The sequence below is a fragment of the Naegleria gruberi genome (assembly GCF_000004985.1).
Source record: "Naegleria gruberi genomic scaffold NAEGRscaffold_23, whole genome shotgun sequence".
Lineage (NCBI taxonomy): Eukaryota > Heterolobosea > Eutetramitea > Acrasida > Naegleriidae > Naegleria > Naegleria gruberi.
Window position 1 is genome coordinate 87,847 of NW_003163304.1, and position 17,890 is coordinate 105,736.

Sequence of the window (17,890 nt, forward strand, 5' to 3'; positions counted from 1 at the left end):
ATTGAACGGTATCTTTGACATTATATTGAATGCAGAAGCATAAAAGAAAACCATTGAAAATGATGATGAGGAACGAGAATGAATTTGTTGAGTGTCATCTTGAAGAGAGGAAAGAAAATCTTCTTTCCATTTTACTGAATCTTTCATTTGAATTAATAGAAGAAGTAAATATCTTTGGACTGAATTAATTTCAATATCTTTGAATGAGTTAATATCTCTTCCGATAGCAGTTGGGTGGTCATTGTCTGATGTTGAAGGATGGCTGTTGACATCTAGGTCTGTTAAACATAATTCTTCAGCCATTTTTTTAATGAAAACCAAAAAGGCAACCAACTGTAAGATGTATGATAGGAAGTTTTCAAATATTTTCTCACAGTTACCTTAAGATAAAAGTACTCTTTAGAAATTACATTAAAAAATAATTTAATCTTGTGGAGCAACAAGTCCATTTTCCTTTGGTTTCAACAAGTATTCCAAAATTGAAGGGGTAATTTCTTCCAACAAGTCAAAGGCCTTTTGCTTATCCATGTCATTGGTTTCAACGTACCATTTAAGCTTTGGTTCAGTACCACTGTTTCTGATGGTTGCAGAAGTACCATTTTCAAAAGTGAAAGTAATCATTTGAGAAGTTGGAGTGGCAGGAAGAAGTGGCTTGTTATCCTTTTGGGCAGAATCATAGTCTTTAGTCAAATCTCTGAGAGAAGCAATCTTGAAGTGCTTTGAACTATCTCTAATACTTGGAATGAAGGTTGGATATCCACCATTTTCAATCTTTCTGAGTTCTTCCATAACCTTGTGCAACAAGTCAGTGGATGGTGTGAAGAAGTAACGAGTCTTCATGGCAAAGAAACCATACTTCTTATAGATATTTTCAATTTGTTCACTCAAACGTTTAACAACACCTCCCTTGTAGTGACTGTGGGCCATTTCAGCAAAAACTGAAGCAGCTCTAACACCATCCTTATCCAAACTACAGTCACCAACCAAGAATCCAATTTCAACTTCATAACCTAACAAGAAAGTGTATCCATCCTTGATATATTGATCAGCTCTGTTACCAATCCATTTGAAACCAGTGAGAGTTTCATCAAACTTGAAACCTTCATGAGCAGCCATAGCTCTCAAAATCTTTGAACTGACGGTACTGGCAATCATGACACACTTGGCGTAGTCTTCGTTTGGATGAGAAGTCTTATATTGAGTCCAAACCCAATCAGCCAACAACATGGCAATTTCGTTACCATTGAAAATTCTCCAAGATCCATCAACTTGTCTTTCAGCAACAGCCAATCTGTCAGCATCTGGATCGTTAGCCAAAATGAGAATAGCACCTTCCTTTTCACACTTGTCCATGGCAAGTTTGAGAGCACCTTTACCTTCCTCAGGATTTGGATATTTTACAGTGGTAAATTCTGGATCAGCTTCAATTTGCTCTTCAACAGGAATGCATTTTGGTAAACCATACAAATCAATAGCTCTATATGTGAAAGGAGTACCAACACCATGCATAGCAGTATATACAATTTTCTCATCGGAAATAACTGGCTTACCATTGCTGTAATTATATTTACGAATGGCTTCAAAATATTCATCAGCTTGAGTTTTGGTTGGATCTTGCAACAAGTGAGACCATGGAGACAAATCAATAACTTGTTCTTCATCACCTCCATTTCCGTCTGTCTTTAATTGTTTTCTAACTTCTTCCCAAATTGATAAATTTTGCATGATAGCAGCAGAAATGTATTCATCTTGTGGAGGAATAATTTGACAACCATTTTCCCAATATAATTTATAACCATTATCTTGCTTTGGGTTGTGTGATGCAGTAACCATGACACCAGCAATGCATCTCTCTCCACTATTACTTCTATTAATATTACTGACAGCAAAAGGAACAAATGGTGTGCATACCATTGTTCTAAACAAATGTACAGTGTATCCCTTGGAGAGGAAAACACCAGCAGTCAAGTTTGCATATTGTTTAGAATGATGTCTGCCATCATATCCGACAACTACAGAAACTTTGCTCCTATCACTAACATCTTTTGTACATTCTTCAATGTATTTACAAACTCCTTGAGATGTTTGCAAAATAATCAATTCATTCATGCATGAAAATCCAGCAGCCATCAAACTTCTCAAGCCAGCTGTACCAAATTCAATACGCTTACATAATCTCTTTTCCAATTCAGCTACATTTCCCTGTTGGACAAGGTTTTGAATATCCTTTCTAGTCACTTCAAAAGGATCAAGCTCCAACCATTGATCGACGAGTTGTTGAATATGTTGAGGAATTGTTTGGGACATTTTTTTGATTTTTTTTTTAAAGATTTAATGAAGGCTATTTTTGATTCCTCCGAAAATGGCTTTATCATCATCATGGATGATAATTAAACGATTTTTATATTGACAAACGTTGATCTGAAATATTAAGCATGCTTATTGAGTGTTGGTTTTGTAAAGAGTTTTGTAAATAGATTTAATCTATTTAAATCTTTAAATTTTAAAAAAAAATGGAAAGAGTTTCGCCTCATGTTCATCTCTTGGCAAATATTTGGGAAAATGAAAATTGTAAACTTCCTATCATTATTGAAAAACATAAAGAAGAAGATTTAAAATCATCGCCATTATCTTCTAAAAGAATTGATTATTTAATTCCGAATCAGAAACTATTGATCAATTCAAATATTTATTCAATTGATTTATTAAGTAATGATGCAAATTGTGATGATAATAATAATACATCTCCAATTGATGATGGAATTAATCATCATGATGGGAATGAATTAGAAGAAATTACTTGTCTTGATCGATTGTTTGTGTTGGAAGAGGTTTTATCGAGGGAGGAATGTCAAGATTTGATCAATGTGACTAATGAATTAGGTTATCGTTCGATTGATAGAGAATATTCGAAAGAGTATAGAAATAGTGAGAGAGTAGTGGTAACTAGTAAGAAAGTAGCAGAAATATTGTGGAATAGGATAGTGTAGGTTTTACAGTTTGGTTCATTTACTGATAAATTCGAATAGACCATTGATGAAGAAGGAAGATATTGCTAATGTGAAACCATACGGATTTGATAATAACGGGAAATGGATTCCAATAGAATTATCAGAATGTTTGAGATTTAACAGATATAAGGAAGGAAATTTCTTTAAACCTCACATGGATTCTCACTTTGTCAGAAATGACAATGAGAGAAGCATATTTACCATTCTTATTTATTTAGATGATTCTCCTTACGGTACTACCTTTTGGAAAAAGATTCCAGACGAAACAAATGAGGAACTTGCCAGCACCAAAATGAATTTCAAGAAATTATTAACAGTTCAACCAAAAGCTGGATCCATAGCAATATTTAATCATGATATTTATCACTCTGGAGATTTTGTAAATGAAGGGTACAAATATGTTGTCAGAACTGAAATGATTTTCAAGAGAATAGATCCAGAAAGTGTATATAGACAAGATTATAGAGAAACAGCAGAATTTCAAAAAGTGAAACAATTAGTGGACGAAAGCAATCAATTAGAGAAGGAAGGAAATTTAAAGCTTTCCACCCAAAAATATATTCAAGCCCATGAATTACAAACTACAAAAGCCAACAGTATCCAAAAGGTTAACATTTCTAACAGGATTGGGCAATTACCAGAAGAAATGTTCCTTCTCATATTTTCATTTATGAAAACAGAGGAAATTTCAAACTCTTTCATCAAACTTGATAGAAACCTGAACTCTATCACAAGACACTCAAAGGTTTGGAAGGAAAGATATTGTCAAAAGTGGTCAGACAAACCCAAAGTCCCTCTCAACAAAGCAAATGGATTTAAACGAGATTATTACTATCAAATGGATGATGACGAAATAGTTGAAGAAGGAACAATCTACTCAATGGAAAATGCAATCACCATTCAACATGAACAAACACTGGGAGATTGGTATCATGCCTTTGCAATGAGATCTAATCAAGAAAAATTTATGGAAGTTGTATTGCTAGATTTTGTTGGAGGCAATTATAGATATGGACTTTCAAGCCAATCATTGTTTTACGTTTCGCCTGCCTCTTGTGGAATACCGAATCATCCTCATTTCTCTCTTGTGGGTTATGATTATCAGAGTATCCTTTGTGGTGATAGGTATTTTGTATCTGCTTTCCAGTGTGATGATCTTCCACTAATGGAAAGGAATGGGCAAATATTAGACATGCGTAATTTTAAAGAAATGATTACACAGCTTTACAGAGATGATCTGAAAAAGAGTATGGCTACTCCTCTATTGATTTCCATTCCAGTTGTGTGGACAGATAAACAATTATCAGTAGTTAGTACTGAACTGGTAAGTTATTTATTAATACTGGATTAAACAGTTTATTTAAAGATTAACATGGGATTGGATGTAATATTTATTGATGAGGCAAAACTCAGGTCATTTTACTATCAGAAACCGAATTGTTTAATCATAAAATTGACAGAAAATGGAATTTATTTCATTCCAGTTAAGGAAAATGAGATGGTTAGAAAATATTATCATTTAAAAGATATGAAAAATCAAACCAGCTACCCATACCCATCAATTCTAAAAATCGCTTTCATTCCATCTGTTGACATAATTGACGAAACAGTCTTGAATGTTGAACCAATAGATATTGGAACACATTATAACCCAAAGATAGTTGGGAAAGAAGAAAGAGTCAAATTAGGAACAGAAATATTATTACAGGTAACAAATGCAATAGAAGAATATAAGAATTGTATAGAAAATTGGAAAAGCAGAAATGTGACTGATAATATAATAGTTGTTGGAGAGTTTGCTCATTTGGAAAATATGAAATCCGTAGTTATTGGCCTACTCAGCAAAAATTTTCCAAATAGTTCCATTACGTATCAAGAAAATCACTTAGACAAGACGGTCAAAATTATTAACGAAAACAGTAGAAAGATGGGATATAGAGGAGGTTCTTTTGATGTTGTGGGTGGAGCAAAGATAATTTGCAGTTTGAGTAACTTTAGGGAGGATTATTATGAAAAACGTTCTAAAAAGAAAGAAAAGCGATGCACAATTGCCTAAAATTTAAACATGAATGACAGAGTCTACATTTTTATCATGTTTCTCGGTTGGAATGATGAATTTAGTCTCTTCACTATCGATTAATTGTTTCTCAATTAATTGGTGTTTGTAGTTATCTGAGAGTTGGAAGTTTTCGTCTATAAATTGGCATGAAAAACAAATTCCAACAAGATTAGTTTCAAATTCAGTCCTACTTTTCAATTCATCCATTTTATGGAAGAAGCTATCATAATAACCCTTTCCTCTTCCTAATCTTCTATTTGAATAATCAAATGCAAGTCCTGGAACTACCACTAATAATTTACTATCTCCATTCAAAGAATTCAACAAATCTTTTCTATGAGATAAGCTTTCAATTGGAGGTTCCAATAATTTATATTTGGCATTGTGAATTTTAAATGTTGAAAAATCCAATTCATCCTTTAAAGAAACCATCTTCATAACATCTCCCATTACAATCGGAATAAACAATTGTTTTTCTTTTTTGAGAGCATCATGAATAATATCCATTGTATCAACTTCATTACCACTTTGCATTGGAATATAACAACAAACATGAGTACATTGTGAATAAAATTCACTATTTAAAATTCGTTGTGTTATGCTTTTGGATTCCGATTGGATTTGTTCTGGTGTTAAAAGGGAGAGTTGGCGTTTAAAGTATGAACGGAAGATATTTTTCATTTTTTTTGTAAAGTGTTAAAAAAGTTGTTTTCATTTAATCTTGATTTTTCAAACAACACAGATTAGTTTTTTTACAAGTTAGCATGATTCTATTGAAGGATAGCATACACAGAATGCTGCACTGTCCATTAATAACATGGACTCACCATCACTATTCCATTTAAAGTTTTGTACATTAAAGCTGGCACTTGGAATATCAACACATGAGCATCCTTCTCTTGACCAAATATAAATTTTTCCATTTCCTGTACAAATGGCCAATCTAACATGAACTGGATCCCATTGTGCATACCTAATTGGTTGTGTTTGTAATATAAGTGAACATAATGAAAGTTTGCTAGTTTCCCAAATCCATAATGCATTTGGCATGCTATCATTCCTAGTAAAGAAATATTTTGAATCACAACTCCAATCCATCAATCCAACGCCTTCCTGAGGATTAGCCTTCTTATAATCGACAGCCTTAACAGTTTTCAAATTGACAGGCAGCTCAGCAATAACATCTAATAGGTTAAATTATTTTGCCAAATTGAAAAACTTACATCTTGTTTTGCTGTGAGATGCAGACTTGTTTGTTCCAACAAATTCGACTTCTTGGAAAACTACTGGATTATTTGGATGAGTTTCTATTGATACAGGTGTACCGTGATCGTATGTTGCTGTCAATTTCCATGTTAGATGATTGAGTATTCTAGCCTTTTGATCGAAACTGCCAATAGACAACAACTGTCCATTTGGTGACCATTTAACGCTTTTGACACCCAATAAATCGTTATATGCAGAGTAGTGAGCAATCTCTGATCCTGCTGGCGAATATATTGTGACTGAGTATTCGATTTGATGATCCCATACTACAAGGAATCTACCATCAGGAGACCATTTCAAATCAGCAAGGTTCTTTGTCCTCACAGGAAAATGTTTAACTAATTCCCAAGTTTCTGTAACAATTATTGAAATGTAATCTTTACAATCTCTTCTTTCAGCAAGTGCCATATACTTTCCTCCATTTGGAGTAAAATCTATTCCTTTAGAAGTGAATTTAGGGTATTTGATATGTGCAACGTGTCCCGAAAATTCATCATTATCAGTTAAGGAATTATTCTTCAATATCGACCAAATTGTAATTCTTAATTGGAAATCAGCAGTAACAAGAACATGTCTTGAATCTGGAGAGAATCTTGCATAGCTTACTCCTGCTGGACCTTCCTCAATCTTACATTTCCAAGTGTTATCACTAATACTCCAAACCTCAACACAAGCTCTTTTATATTGAGCACAAAGAATAAATTCATTATCAGCACTCCATTCAATTTGAGAAATTACATCCGAACAAGTATAAATTCTCAACACTTGTAAAGACTCTACATCTTTAATCACTAGCCTATATCCTGATGAACTGGCAATGTATTTTCCATTTGGCGAAAATTTACAAATACCAGAATATTTAAATACTTCACTAAAATCCATATTATCCTCTCCGTCTCCGAATACCTATAATGTTATATTGTAGTAGTTCTTTTAAAAACAGATGAATGATTGTGCACTAGAGCAATTTAGAGGTTTTCGCTGGAACCCGAATGAAATCAATTTTTTAAACTTTAAAATACAACAAAAAAATAAGCGCCAAAAATCAAAGGCTAAATTTCATGTGATTGTTTTAAATTGTGTTTTAATTATTAGAAATTTAAATCATTGAAGAATGAATGGAGCTGATATTGCTTCAGGTTCTTTTATGACTCCGAAATTGTTTTTAAAACCATCGAGAATTAATTTAAATTCCGTACCGGATAGGAGTGTTTATTTTGCAGAAAGAAAATCTAATGATGAATATTTCGGAAATCAATTTGTTATTGATTTAAAAACAGGAAAATTGAAAAAACAAAAGTTTTTTGTGAAGGATAAGAAGGAATTGGATGAGTTGTTTAACCAAAATTATCAACCAAAACAGGAATCGTTTTTGACTCAAAATATTCATCAAACACGAAAGAAATCACCCATGAACAACATTTAAAGGAGAGAGCCAAGAAGGCCACAGTAGTTATTTTCAAAAAATTGAAAATGATTGCTGAAAGGAGAAAAATGTTAAAACAGGTACAATTAAACCTTATTGAAACAAAACAAATTATCAATCATAGACAAATAATGTCCAATAATGACAATTTGCTCAACCTTCACAACACAATAACTCAGCTTAAAAAAGAAAGAAAGGACAAAATATCTAACAACATGCTTGCGCTTGCACTACTGGAGTAGTGTGGTTTAATAAATTAATCACTATCACTGGAATCGTCACTACTATCCGAAGCACTATCGCTAGAGTCATCACTATCTGAATCACTACTATCAGATTGGACCTTAGTTGCCATTTCTTTAAGGTACACCTTTAAATCTTCTGCTAATTGAGGCAGATCAATAAGCAACCAAAAGTTAATAGCGAATCTAACAACTTTAGGATTATCCTTAGGGAATAATCCAGTAAAGAATGGTTTTTGAGTTTCATTGTACAATAATCTGTTCTTGAGGGCTTCCATTCCAAATTTTTGTTGTAACTCTTGGAAAAGAATTTTGAGGAAAATTCTACTGTATGATGTGGTATCGGATTCTGTTATTTTAACAGCAGAGAAAATGGACCACGAAATGGAATCTGAAACTAATAAATGGCTGAATAGCTTTGCAATATTTCTGAGTCTACTTGTTTCGTATCTGTGGAGAATTTGATATTGCAATTGGAAGCATTCTTCAAAATCACGTTTGAAGACATCTTGAAGTTGGCAGAATCTTTCAGCCAAAGAACCAAAGAAATCCAAATAGCTTCTCTCCTGACTACAACATTCAATAATCATAGAACAAACTTCCATATCATGTTCCTTAGCAAGACCTGACTTTAACAGTTTGTGGGCTGCTTCTTCATATCCCAAAGAAGACATAATAGTAAGATAGATCTTTCTCTTGAGATCTGTTGACCCCTCATCAGTTTTAGTCTTTGGATCCAGAAGGGTATTCTTTTGGCCTTCTGCGTTAATTTGAATTTCTTGAACTCCTCCAAATGCCTCATCACTATGAGCTTGAGGTTCTTCCTCTCCTCCCACTTCTTCTTCTTCTTCCTCGCCTAGAATCTCTTTTTTAATTTCCTTGTATCTTTCCTCATTTTCTTCAAATTCTTCATCAAATTGGAAAATGTCCAAATTATCCTCTGTGTCAATATCTTTTGAAATTTCGATAGCATCATGAGTGATTCTATCATCATCCTCAACAAGATCCAACTCCTCCGTTATTGATGGATAGTCCTTGAATTCAAGTTTTCTGATATTAAACAATGATTCTATTTGGTATTGTACACGTCTATCAATTTTTCCTTCATGTAAAATATTTCTGAAAGCTTCAAAAACAGCAGAGAGAATTTTTGGTGCTACTTCCAAAAGAGTTTTACCACATTCCTTTACAAATGTCACACCTAGTTCTACAGAATCATTTGTTGAATTTTCCAATAGCAAGGAAAGTAATTGTCCAGCCAAAATTTCACTTGCAACTTGTTGGTTTACCAAGTGAGCAATAAAGTGACAAGAAGCAATGCACTTTTGCTTGTCATTCCTGCTGAATGATTTTACAAATTGGCTTACCAGACGCTTAATTAATAATTCGCCTATTTCTGGAATCCTGGTATTAACGACTGAGATCAGAGCAGAATAAACATTACTAAATTGGATTGATGCAAGCTGAGCCTTCATAATTGCTCTAACTAATAATCCTTTTCCTCTAATGATATTTTCAGAAAACAGTTCAGGTAACACATCAGCAATATTAGCAGAGTTGACCTTGTTTACAATACCATTGAGTGTTTTCTTAAGGGCTTCCCAGTTCAATTTTTGAAATTCCTCACTCGATTTGTCGGTATTTTGTTGCAACTTTCTCAATTTGAATGGAGGAATGTACACATTATCAGTTTTTGGTGTACTCTCCTCTCTTCTATCATTTCTTCTGTCATTGTCATATCTATTGTCACGACGTGGTGGTCTATCATCATATCTTCTATCCCTTCTATCATAATTTCTATCGTCTCTTCTATAATCATCCCTCCTATCATCTCTTCTATCATAATTATCCCTAGAATATCTTCTATCATCTCTTCTATAATCGTCTCTCCTATCATAATTTCTATCATCCTTTCTGTAATCACTTCTATCATCACGTCTATCATATGATTTTCTATCCGATCTCCTATCATCATTTAATCTACGTTCATTATGGGTTCTATCCTCATAATCCTTCCTCTTGAGATCATTCTCGGAAGCAGAAGCTTCAACAGATTGTTTAATTTCAACCTTCTCCACAACATTATCATTACTATCCACTACATCCTCTTTTGTTTCTGATGATGATGGTGGTGGTGATGATGAAGGAGGTTGTGCTGTTGTATTTGTATCACCTGATTCTTGATCCAATTGTGAAGGTGATGGCGGAAGAGCATCATTATCACCTGCGGCACTGTTGCTCATTTTTTATTCTTAATTGTTTTTCTTATTGAATAATTGAACAAGAAGCAAAAAACAATTTTTCATTCACCATCAGAATTAATAATCATCATCACTACAATACCATTCATGAACAATACTATTCTTCATTATCATCGGATATTAAACGGTAATTTCTGAAGATTCATTTATCAATGACCATTGAAATCACTGTCGACAATATTAAGTGAAAAAAGAATAACGGTGAAAAAAAACATTCAACTCAGTGTTCTCTTGTGTTGAGTTCTCAGAAAACTTTTAACAGCCTTTTTCTTCTTCATCTTTGTTCATCTTTGGTGGAAATTTTGACGTTTTTATAGTTGTGTGTGCGGAATTTGTGGTTTAATATTTGTTGTTGGACCTCTTTACTCGGATAGATTTAAAAGATAATAAGAGATTATTATTATTATAATATTGAATTGAATTGATATAGATTGGAAAATGGAGTTTATGGGTGAATTTCATGAAAAGGAATTATACAAATATTGGGAAAGGAGAATTAAAGCACTTGGAAAACCTGAAATTGTTCTGGAAGATAAGATTAGATTTTACAATAAGGTTATTTCATATATTCATGCTTGGTTTTCAACATCAGCAGCAATTTATGCATTAATTAATGAACCAACAACTTGGTATGATGCTGGACATGGTTGGTCAATTTCATATGAAGTTGTTCTTGCTATTAGTGTTGGATATTTCATTAATGATTTGATTTTTGGTTTCAGATTTCCAAAAGCATTTCCAGATAATACCAGTATGGTAATTCACCATTTAGTTTGCATTATGGGTATTTTATATTGTCTCAATTTTAGAATTGGAGTTTTATATTGTGTTACTTTATTAATTACTGAAATTACTACACCATTCTTACAACACCGTTGGTTTTTCACATTTTTACATTATGAAGGAACTGTTTGGTTCAAATTGAATGGAGTTTTGTTTTGGTTAATGTTTTTGATTTGTCGTGTTATTTGGTGTTTCATTCAAAATGTTCACATTTTCTATTTTGCTGATCAATATAACTTTTCACCATACCATCAAAGAGTTCCAATTGTCATTCCATCACTTTTATTCTTATTGAATGTTTTCTGGTTTATGATTATTACAAAGATTGTCATTAAAATGGCAATTAAATTCTTTACAAAAAAGAGTGAAAAGACCATTAATGAAGAAAAGACCAATTAAAAGTAACTTAATTATTTTCAATAAAAATTAATTTCATTCAAATGAATTCCTATTTCAAAACCTCTGTATTACAATCATTAATAAATACATTGTAATACTTTTTGGTTATAATAATTTCTAGAAAAAAAAATGAGTGCATTGCTTGATTTTGTTCGGACATTGGTTTCTGGTGACAAGGTTCGATATCAGGATCAGGTCGGAACAACATTTTATGACTTGGATTTAACGTATATTACCAATCGTATTATTGCGATGGGAATACCAGGAGAAGGATTTAGTGCATATTATAGAAATCATGTGGAGACTGTTGCTCAATTTTTCAAGGAAAAACATGGAGGACACTTTTTGATTATCAACCTATCGGAAATACCCTATGATTATAAATTATTTGAGGAAGGAGAGGGTGCTGGAAAAGTTATTGAGAAGGGATTTCCAGATCATCACAATCCTCCGGTTGAATTTCTTATTGAAATTTGTGAAGCGATGGATAAATTTCTGAAGGAAAATCCTAATAATGTAGTATCTATTCACTGTCTTGCTGGAAGAGGTAGAACAGTAGGTTTTATTGGAATTGTAATTTAATAATTGTATTTCAACACTATTTAGGGAACTGTTATTGCATGTTATATGACATATAGTGGAATGTTTGAATCAGGGACAGAAGCACTTGATTATTTTGCATCTCAAAGATCAAGTAGAGAACGTGGTGTTGCTCAACCAAGTCAACGTCGATATGTACAATATGTGAGTGAATTGGTCTCAATGTTTGGTCAAGACACTCTCAATCTTAAAACACTTGTTAGTTCTTATTTTAAAAGTAGAGGAAAACAACGTTTGAAATCCATGACCATGTATTCTATTCCAAATTTCTCAAAAGGAACCTGTTGTCCAGTTATTGAAATTTACACAGCACCAACTCAATTCAATCCAAAAGAATTATTATTTTCCAGTTTAGATAAAAATCCATTGAGAACTTACAAACAAGAAGATAGTGTAATTGATGTAGATATTGATACAATTCTGGGAGGAGATGTTTATATTAGAGGATATCATCATAGAGAAGGAAAGAAACCAAAATACATGTTTCGTATTTCATTTCATGTAGGTATGATGCCTAATAATGGAATTTTGAGATTAACCAAGATGGAAATTGACGATGCTTTGAAATCCACAAAATTCGACAATGATTTCTTTATGGATTTAACATGGGAACGAGTAATTACAGCTGATGATGACTCTTCAGAATTGAATAATGAAAACTTCAATATTATTGAAGAGTAGGCATAAAAAATTGTAAAGTGTTAATATTACGTAATTAATTGACCTAAATTCCATTTTGATTTGGAAGTTGCTGTTGCAAAAAGCTATTTTAAACCAAATGTTCGTCCCAACTTCTTGAAGATGAATTAATTCTATTGAAGTTTACGAAAATCAGGTTGTGGTTTCGTTTCCAATAAAAACAACACACATCAAAAAAATGTCATTTATTAATAATACCGAAACGTCTGACCATTATTCATCATCAGAGTCATCATCCTCATGTAGTAGTTGTATAATTTCTGCTACAACACCACCATCATGGGATAAATATCCAAGGAAAGTTTTCACATCCAAGAAGAAGAAGGATTCAACAACTCTTTCAAAAATTGAAATTTTATTAGAAAAAGGTGAAGGTTTATCTATTAGAAAGTCATCAAAGGCTACCAGTTCTCCATTTGTTGTACTTTCCATGTGTCACGATGCATTCGTCTCACAAAAACGATTAGAATCGTCAAATGTAAAGAATTCACTCGATCCAATGTGGAATGAAGTTTTTGAATTTGAAGTTTCTCCAAGTGTAAAGGAAAAGGGAAAGGTTGAAGAAATTTTATCTATTCAAGTGTGGCACAAGGGTGTTTTTAATAATGGAGTGGACACTTTCATGTAAGTTTTTTTGTTATTCGAAATATTTCGGATAATTCTAAAATGATGTTGTGAAATAATGATATTAATTTGTAGGGGTGCTGCCAATGTTCCACTTGTTCATTTGGTAGAGAATCATCTTCATACAATGGTTCTCGATTTAATTGGTGTTGAAAGAGGTAAAATTCATCTTCATATCATTCCAAGAGGATTTGGATTTAAAACAATTGATGAAAAGAATACCTATGTTTTGAATGGTACTAAACAAAGTGCAGTTTTCCAATTGACTAATTCAGATGTTTTGAGAATTAAAGAAGCTAGTGCTGGAATGATTAGTGCTGAAGTTTCTGTTGATACAAAGAAGAGATTAAGAAAGATGCAACAATATAAAATTGTTGAAAAATTACAAAAGGGTGGTTTTGGCACAGTTTTTAAAGGTATGTTCTTGATTCTTATCAATTATTCAATAATTTGTTGACATTTAAATTTCTCATTATTTCAGTAATTGATTTGGAGGACAAGACATCAACTCCTGAAAAACCAAATTACAAAGCCATGAAAAAGGTTAAATGTGATACAGATTATGAAGCCAATCAAGCCATTCAAGAAGTTTGGTATATCAGAAATTTAAAGAATCAAAACTTGGCCTCCTACGATGACATGTTCTTGGAATTTACAGAAGATGAAAATACTAAAGAGATTGCATTCAATGTCTGCTTTGTCATGCCATACTATAAGGATGGAGATTTGGATAATTTGATTTTAAAGAGAAGACAACAACGTAAATTCTTCTCTGTTCATCGATCCATTAGTTACATGCTTCAAATGGCTAAGGGTATTGAGTTTTTACATTCCAAGAGAATTATTCACAGAGATTTGAAACACAAGAATGTCTTTTTAACAGATAATTACAATACTTGTAAAATTGGTGATTTTGGTTTTTCTAGATCAATTAATGAAAAATCACTTGCTTACACAACACTTGGTACTACGAATTATATGGCTCCTGAAATTGGTGTCAAGACTAGTGGACAACAAATTAATGGTTATACATTCTCTGCTGATATTTGGAGTTTTGGAGTAATGTGCTATGAATTATTGACACTCAATTGTGGTGTTAAAGGTTTTTCACATTATACCAAAGCTTTGGCTAATTTTGAAAAGTATGTGGAAAAGATTAGTGAAGATATGCGTAAGATTTATGCTAAACAAGATGATGTTGTGCAGTTTGTTTTGGCAATGTTAAAGGTAAACCCAACTGAAAGATTATCAGCTGAGGAATGTGTTGAACAATTAGAAGTTCTTTTACAAAAGTACGAAGAAACAGCAACACCATCTGTATCTCAACAATAAAGCATGTCTAACTTTTAGGAAGATGATTTTGGATAGTTTCGTATCCATTCTATTGGACTATTTGAGGATATTTGGTATTTGTTTTATTGATTCAGATACCCTTTTTGATGTCTAAGATCAAAGGCTCTCTTCAAGAATGGACGAGAATGATTACCCAAAGGTAAGAAGGCAGGATTTGATCTTGCAAAGAAGGAGATTTTTTCCTTCACTCTTTCATGTTCATCAAAGAATTGAATGAGAGAATTGTCATCAACATCTTTGGATGAAGTTAACTTGACAAAGCGTTGTTGAAGAATGTAAACTTCGTCCAACACATTGGTTATTGATTTACATTTAGCTGAAACTCCAAAATACTCGTGTTGTGACATGTATGAAAGGAACTCGTAAACGAAAAGTCTGATAGGATCAAGAGATCTAAAGGCAATTTTAGCTAATCCTTCCAAACAGCATGTTCTTACTTGTGGCGTATTGTACATGGTATTTTGAATAAGTTTCAAAATTATTGATTTCATAGCAGCATTATGAATATCAAATACATCTGGTTGTTGATAAATAAGTTTTGGTTCAGAGAGGTTTACAGTTCCAGAATCTTCTGTACTTTCTTTTTCATTGACAGATGGTTCGTCACAAATCTTGTTGGCATATTCACCAAGGAATGTCAAGATGGCAAATGCAAGCTCTGAAGATTCCTTTGATCCTGTTAAACATTCATCTAAAATACTGAATACCATATTTAAAAATCTAGTAGTCAACTCGATTTGTCGCTCATCCTTGGTCTTGGTTGGAATTAATTGTTTGAAAAGAGCAATTAATAAATCAACATCTACTCTTTCAGATAAATATATACAAATGTAGGAACAAAGGTTGGCAAATTCATCAAAAACAGCTGGTCTGTTCTTTGAGAATTCTAACAAGGTCATCAACAATTCATGAATATGGAAAGGCATCCAATTTACATTACTCTTAATTTCCATTTTCAATCTTCTAACAACTTGTGAAACCTTGTCCAACCTCCAAATACATGCCTTGAATGCTTGGAACTTCACGAATGAACAATCATGAATTAAAACAGCATCAATCTTTTTGTATAATTTTTGGAAAATAGCATTGGCTTGCTTCATCTCAGGAGTATTTTGTGAGAATGAAGAATATGGATCAGCATCCATAATTGCTCTAAACCTTTCAAAGCATCTCATGAGATAATAGGTGGCTCTACATGCAGCATGAATTTGAATTTGAGGTTTTGCCTTGTTCAAACTAGTACAGATTCTTGTTACAACAAAGTCTAATGTGAGAGATTTTTCTTGGTGGATGTCCTTTTCTAAAAAGAATTTGAAATTCCTCATAGCAACCTGTTTGACTGTCTCAAAGAATATCATCAGATCTTCATCATGCAGCAAGTGTTTCAAAGTATCTACGTATTTCTGTTCATAGGCAGCTTCTTCAGTTTCTGATTCTTCAGAACTAAATACCATAGGTTTGATAACGCTGGCACAAGTTCTAGCAAGGTAAAATCTTGAGAAGGAATCTTCAGCATTCATGGTTGGTAATACTTCTGTTTTCTTGTCTTGTTTGAGTTCTTTCAATTTGGAATAAATAATATTCTTGGCAGCTGAAGCCTTCTTCTTGTCATTGTTGGCTTCAAAATGTGGAATAGATGAACTGAAGGCAAATAAAGTGGAAACTGGATTAATTGGAATTAAACCAGAAATTACTGTCAGAGCATCTCTTGCACAATCAGCTGATTTGTTTCTAGAGGACATGATGATATTCTCCAAAATACCCTTTGTTAACACAGGATCATTAATATTGTTTTTCACAATTTGAAGACATGTTCTCAGTAAGTAAATCTTTTCTTCCTTGTCAGTATCTTTGAAGAGCTTTGAAATAAAACCCTTCTTACTTGAAAAACTATTTTCCTTTCCCAAATCCTTGATAACCTTTTGAACCATTTCAAAGAGATCTTTCACATGACCAGCAGCATCTTTTCTACTTGGATATGAACTTCTACAAATTCTATCAATTGAACGAATGCAGTAAGCTCTTGTACAACTATTTTCAGTAGATTTAAATTCTGATTTCAAAGCAGCAAGTACTTTTTCTCTAACCTCTCTTGGTAAATTAATTTCCGAGAGCATGTAATGTACTAGAGCAATTATTCTTTTATCTTCCGATCCAATCACTAATTTCATTTACACACAGTCATCATCATCATTTTGGTGATGAAAATTATAAAAACTTACAACTAATAAGTCTGTTCAATAAAGTGGACATTGTTGATGAAATACGATCACCATCAATAGCCAATGAAACGGAGACGTGATATGGAAGTTTTTCATCAACCATATTCTCTGTAGCAAAATACAGTGACACTTCATCAAGAACTTTAGAAATCTTTGAAGCATTCAACTTTTTAATATCTTGTGATTCTGACATGTAGAGATCCAATTCCTTGAGAAAATCCAAGACTTTTCTTTGTAAGAGTTTAGTATGGATCAGGGGAGAAATAATTTTAGTATTATCATTTTCTAAAAGATGTTGTTGGTTACCACTCGTCAATTCTACAAACTTTTTCAATTGAACAAAATTTGTATTTTCAGGAATACTAGTTGGTGTTGAAACACTAAATGATTCACCTCTTACTGATGCTAAATGTGGTTGTTGTAATTGTGGTGTTCCCATATCCGATGATGCTGTTGGTTGGTGGAAGGCTTGTGGTTGATGATGATGAGTTGAGACTGGTGTGAGCATATCATCATCAAAATCCAACAAATTCTCCTCCGTCTTATTGTTGGGCATGTTTTTTTTGATTTTAAATTTTAAATAAATTTTTAAAAATGAATTGACAATTAAAAATCACCAATCACTCCAACCTTTATCAAATAATTACTTCTTCATCTTCATCTAACATCATGGAATTTTCAAGCAGTACTACTGAGTGTTGAATGCTGATACCAATACGATCCTTTTTCATTGGTGTGAGTTTGTATCGCCCAAAGTAGGGTTGTTTCTTTCTTGTGGTGCTTCTTTCAGGACTTTTAGAATTGTTTGAATGTAATTGTTGAGGGGCTTGTGGAATTTCTCTCGGAGGCGTTCTATTCATCATATTATATTACAAATTTGTTGATCACTAACAGTGCTGGTTGTTGGATTGGTCTTTTTCAGATATTTGGTAATTTTCAATTGGA

The 17,890-nt window shown here is 32.8% G+C and overlaps 8 protein-coding genes across 8 annotated transcripts; 4 read left to right on the forward strand and 4 right to left on the reverse strand.

Annotated features, from left to right (window-relative positions):
• Positions 1-407: 407 nt before the first annotated feature.
• Positions 408-2,614, reverse strand: NAEGRDRAFT_39110 (phosphoglucomutase/phosphomannomutase family protein). Its single transcript, XM_002677349.1, has one exon. It carries the CDS (start codon positions 2,305-2,307, stop codon positions 424-426), a length of 1,884 nt encoding a protein of 627 aa, XP_002677395.1. The 5' UTR covers positions 2,308-2,614; the 3' UTR covers positions 408-423.
• A 422-nt stretch (positions 2,615-3,036) lies between these two features.
• On the forward strand, positions 3,037-5,549 carry NAEGRDRAFT_57989 (uncharacterized protein; the record flags this gene model as incomplete). The annotated part of the gene is made up of 2 exons (XM_002677253.1): positions 3,037-4,335; positions 4,378-5,549. The coding sequence occupies 2 exons, from the start codon at positions 3,037-3,039 to the stop codon at positions 5,065-5,067; spliced, it is 1,989 nt and encodes a 662-aa protein (XP_002677299.1). The 3' UTR covers positions 5,068-5,549.
• A 219-nt stretch (positions 5,550-5,768) lies between these two features.
• NAEGRDRAFT_39113 (uncharacterized protein) lies at positions 5,769-7,319 on the reverse strand. Its single transcript, XM_002677350.1, has 2 exons — positions 6,294-7,319; positions 5,769-6,254 (listed from the first exon to the last, which is right to left on the reverse strand). Exons 1-2 carry the CDS (start codon positions 7,216-7,218, stop codon positions 5,830-5,832), a joined length of 1,350 nt encoding a protein of 449 aa, XP_002677396.1. The 5' UTR covers positions 7,219-7,319; the 3' UTR covers positions 5,769-5,829.
• An 813-nt stretch (positions 7,320-8,132) lies between these two features.
• Positions 8,133-9,644, reverse strand: NAEGRDRAFT_1038 (uncharacterized protein; the record flags this gene model as incomplete). Its single annotated transcript, XM_002677351.1, has 1 exon — positions 8,133-9,644. A coding segment is annotated over one exon (1,512 nt), but the record flags the coding sequence as incomplete, so codon positions are not given.
• A 1,068-nt stretch (positions 9,645-10,712) lies between these two features.
• NAEGRDRAFT_33524 (uncharacterized protein) lies at positions 10,713-11,447 on the forward strand (the record flags this gene model as incomplete). The annotated part of the gene is made up of 1 exon (XM_002677254.1): positions 10,713-11,447. One exon carries the CDS (start codon positions 10,713-10,715, stop codon positions 11,445-11,447), a length of 735 nt encoding a protein of 244 aa, XP_002677300.1.
• Positions 11,448-11,576: 129 nt separating this feature from the next.
• On the forward strand, positions 11,577-12,173 carry NAEGRDRAFT_33471 (uncharacterized protein; the record flags this gene model as incomplete). The annotated part of the gene is made up of 2 exons (XM_002677255.1): positions 11,577-12,002; positions 12,054-12,173. Coding segments are annotated over 2 exons (546 nt in total), but the record flags the coding sequence as incomplete, so codon positions are not given.
• Positions 12,174-14,180: 2,007 nt separating this feature from the next.
• NAEGRDRAFT_4426 (uncharacterized protein) lies at positions 14,181-14,453 on the forward strand (the record flags this gene model as incomplete). The annotated part of the gene is made up of 1 exon (XM_002677256.1): positions 14,181-14,453. A coding segment is annotated over one exon (273 nt), but the record flags the coding sequence as incomplete, so codon positions are not given.
• A 582-nt stretch (positions 14,454-15,035) lies between these two features.
• On the reverse strand, positions 15,036-17,501 carry NAEGRDRAFT_48947 (uncharacterized protein; the record flags this gene model as incomplete). Its single annotated transcript, XM_002677352.1, has 3 exons — positions 15,036-15,098; positions 15,161-16,884; positions 16,946-17,501. 3 exons carry the CDS (start codon positions 17,499-17,501, stop codon positions 15,036-15,038), a joined length of 2,343 nt encoding a protein of 780 aa, XP_002677398.1.
• Positions 17,502-17,890: the final 389 nt, after the last annotated feature.

What these genes read in the sequence shown, in the direction of transcription:
- NAEGRDRAFT_39110 (XM_002677349.1), bottom strand. Translation starts at nt 2,307, where the DNA reads ATGTCCCAAACAATTCCTCAACATATTCAACAACTCGTCGATCAATGG.
- NAEGRDRAFT_39113 (XM_002677350.1), bottom strand. Translation starts at nt 7,218, where the DNA reads ATGGATTTTAGTGAAGTATTTAAATATTCTGGTATTTGTAAATTTTCG. An exon ending in ATCTCACAGCAAAACAAGAT is followed by an intron (nt 6,255 to 6,293) that starts GTAAGTTTTTCA and finishes TTAACCTATTAG; the next exon opens with ATGTTATTGCTGAGCTGCCT.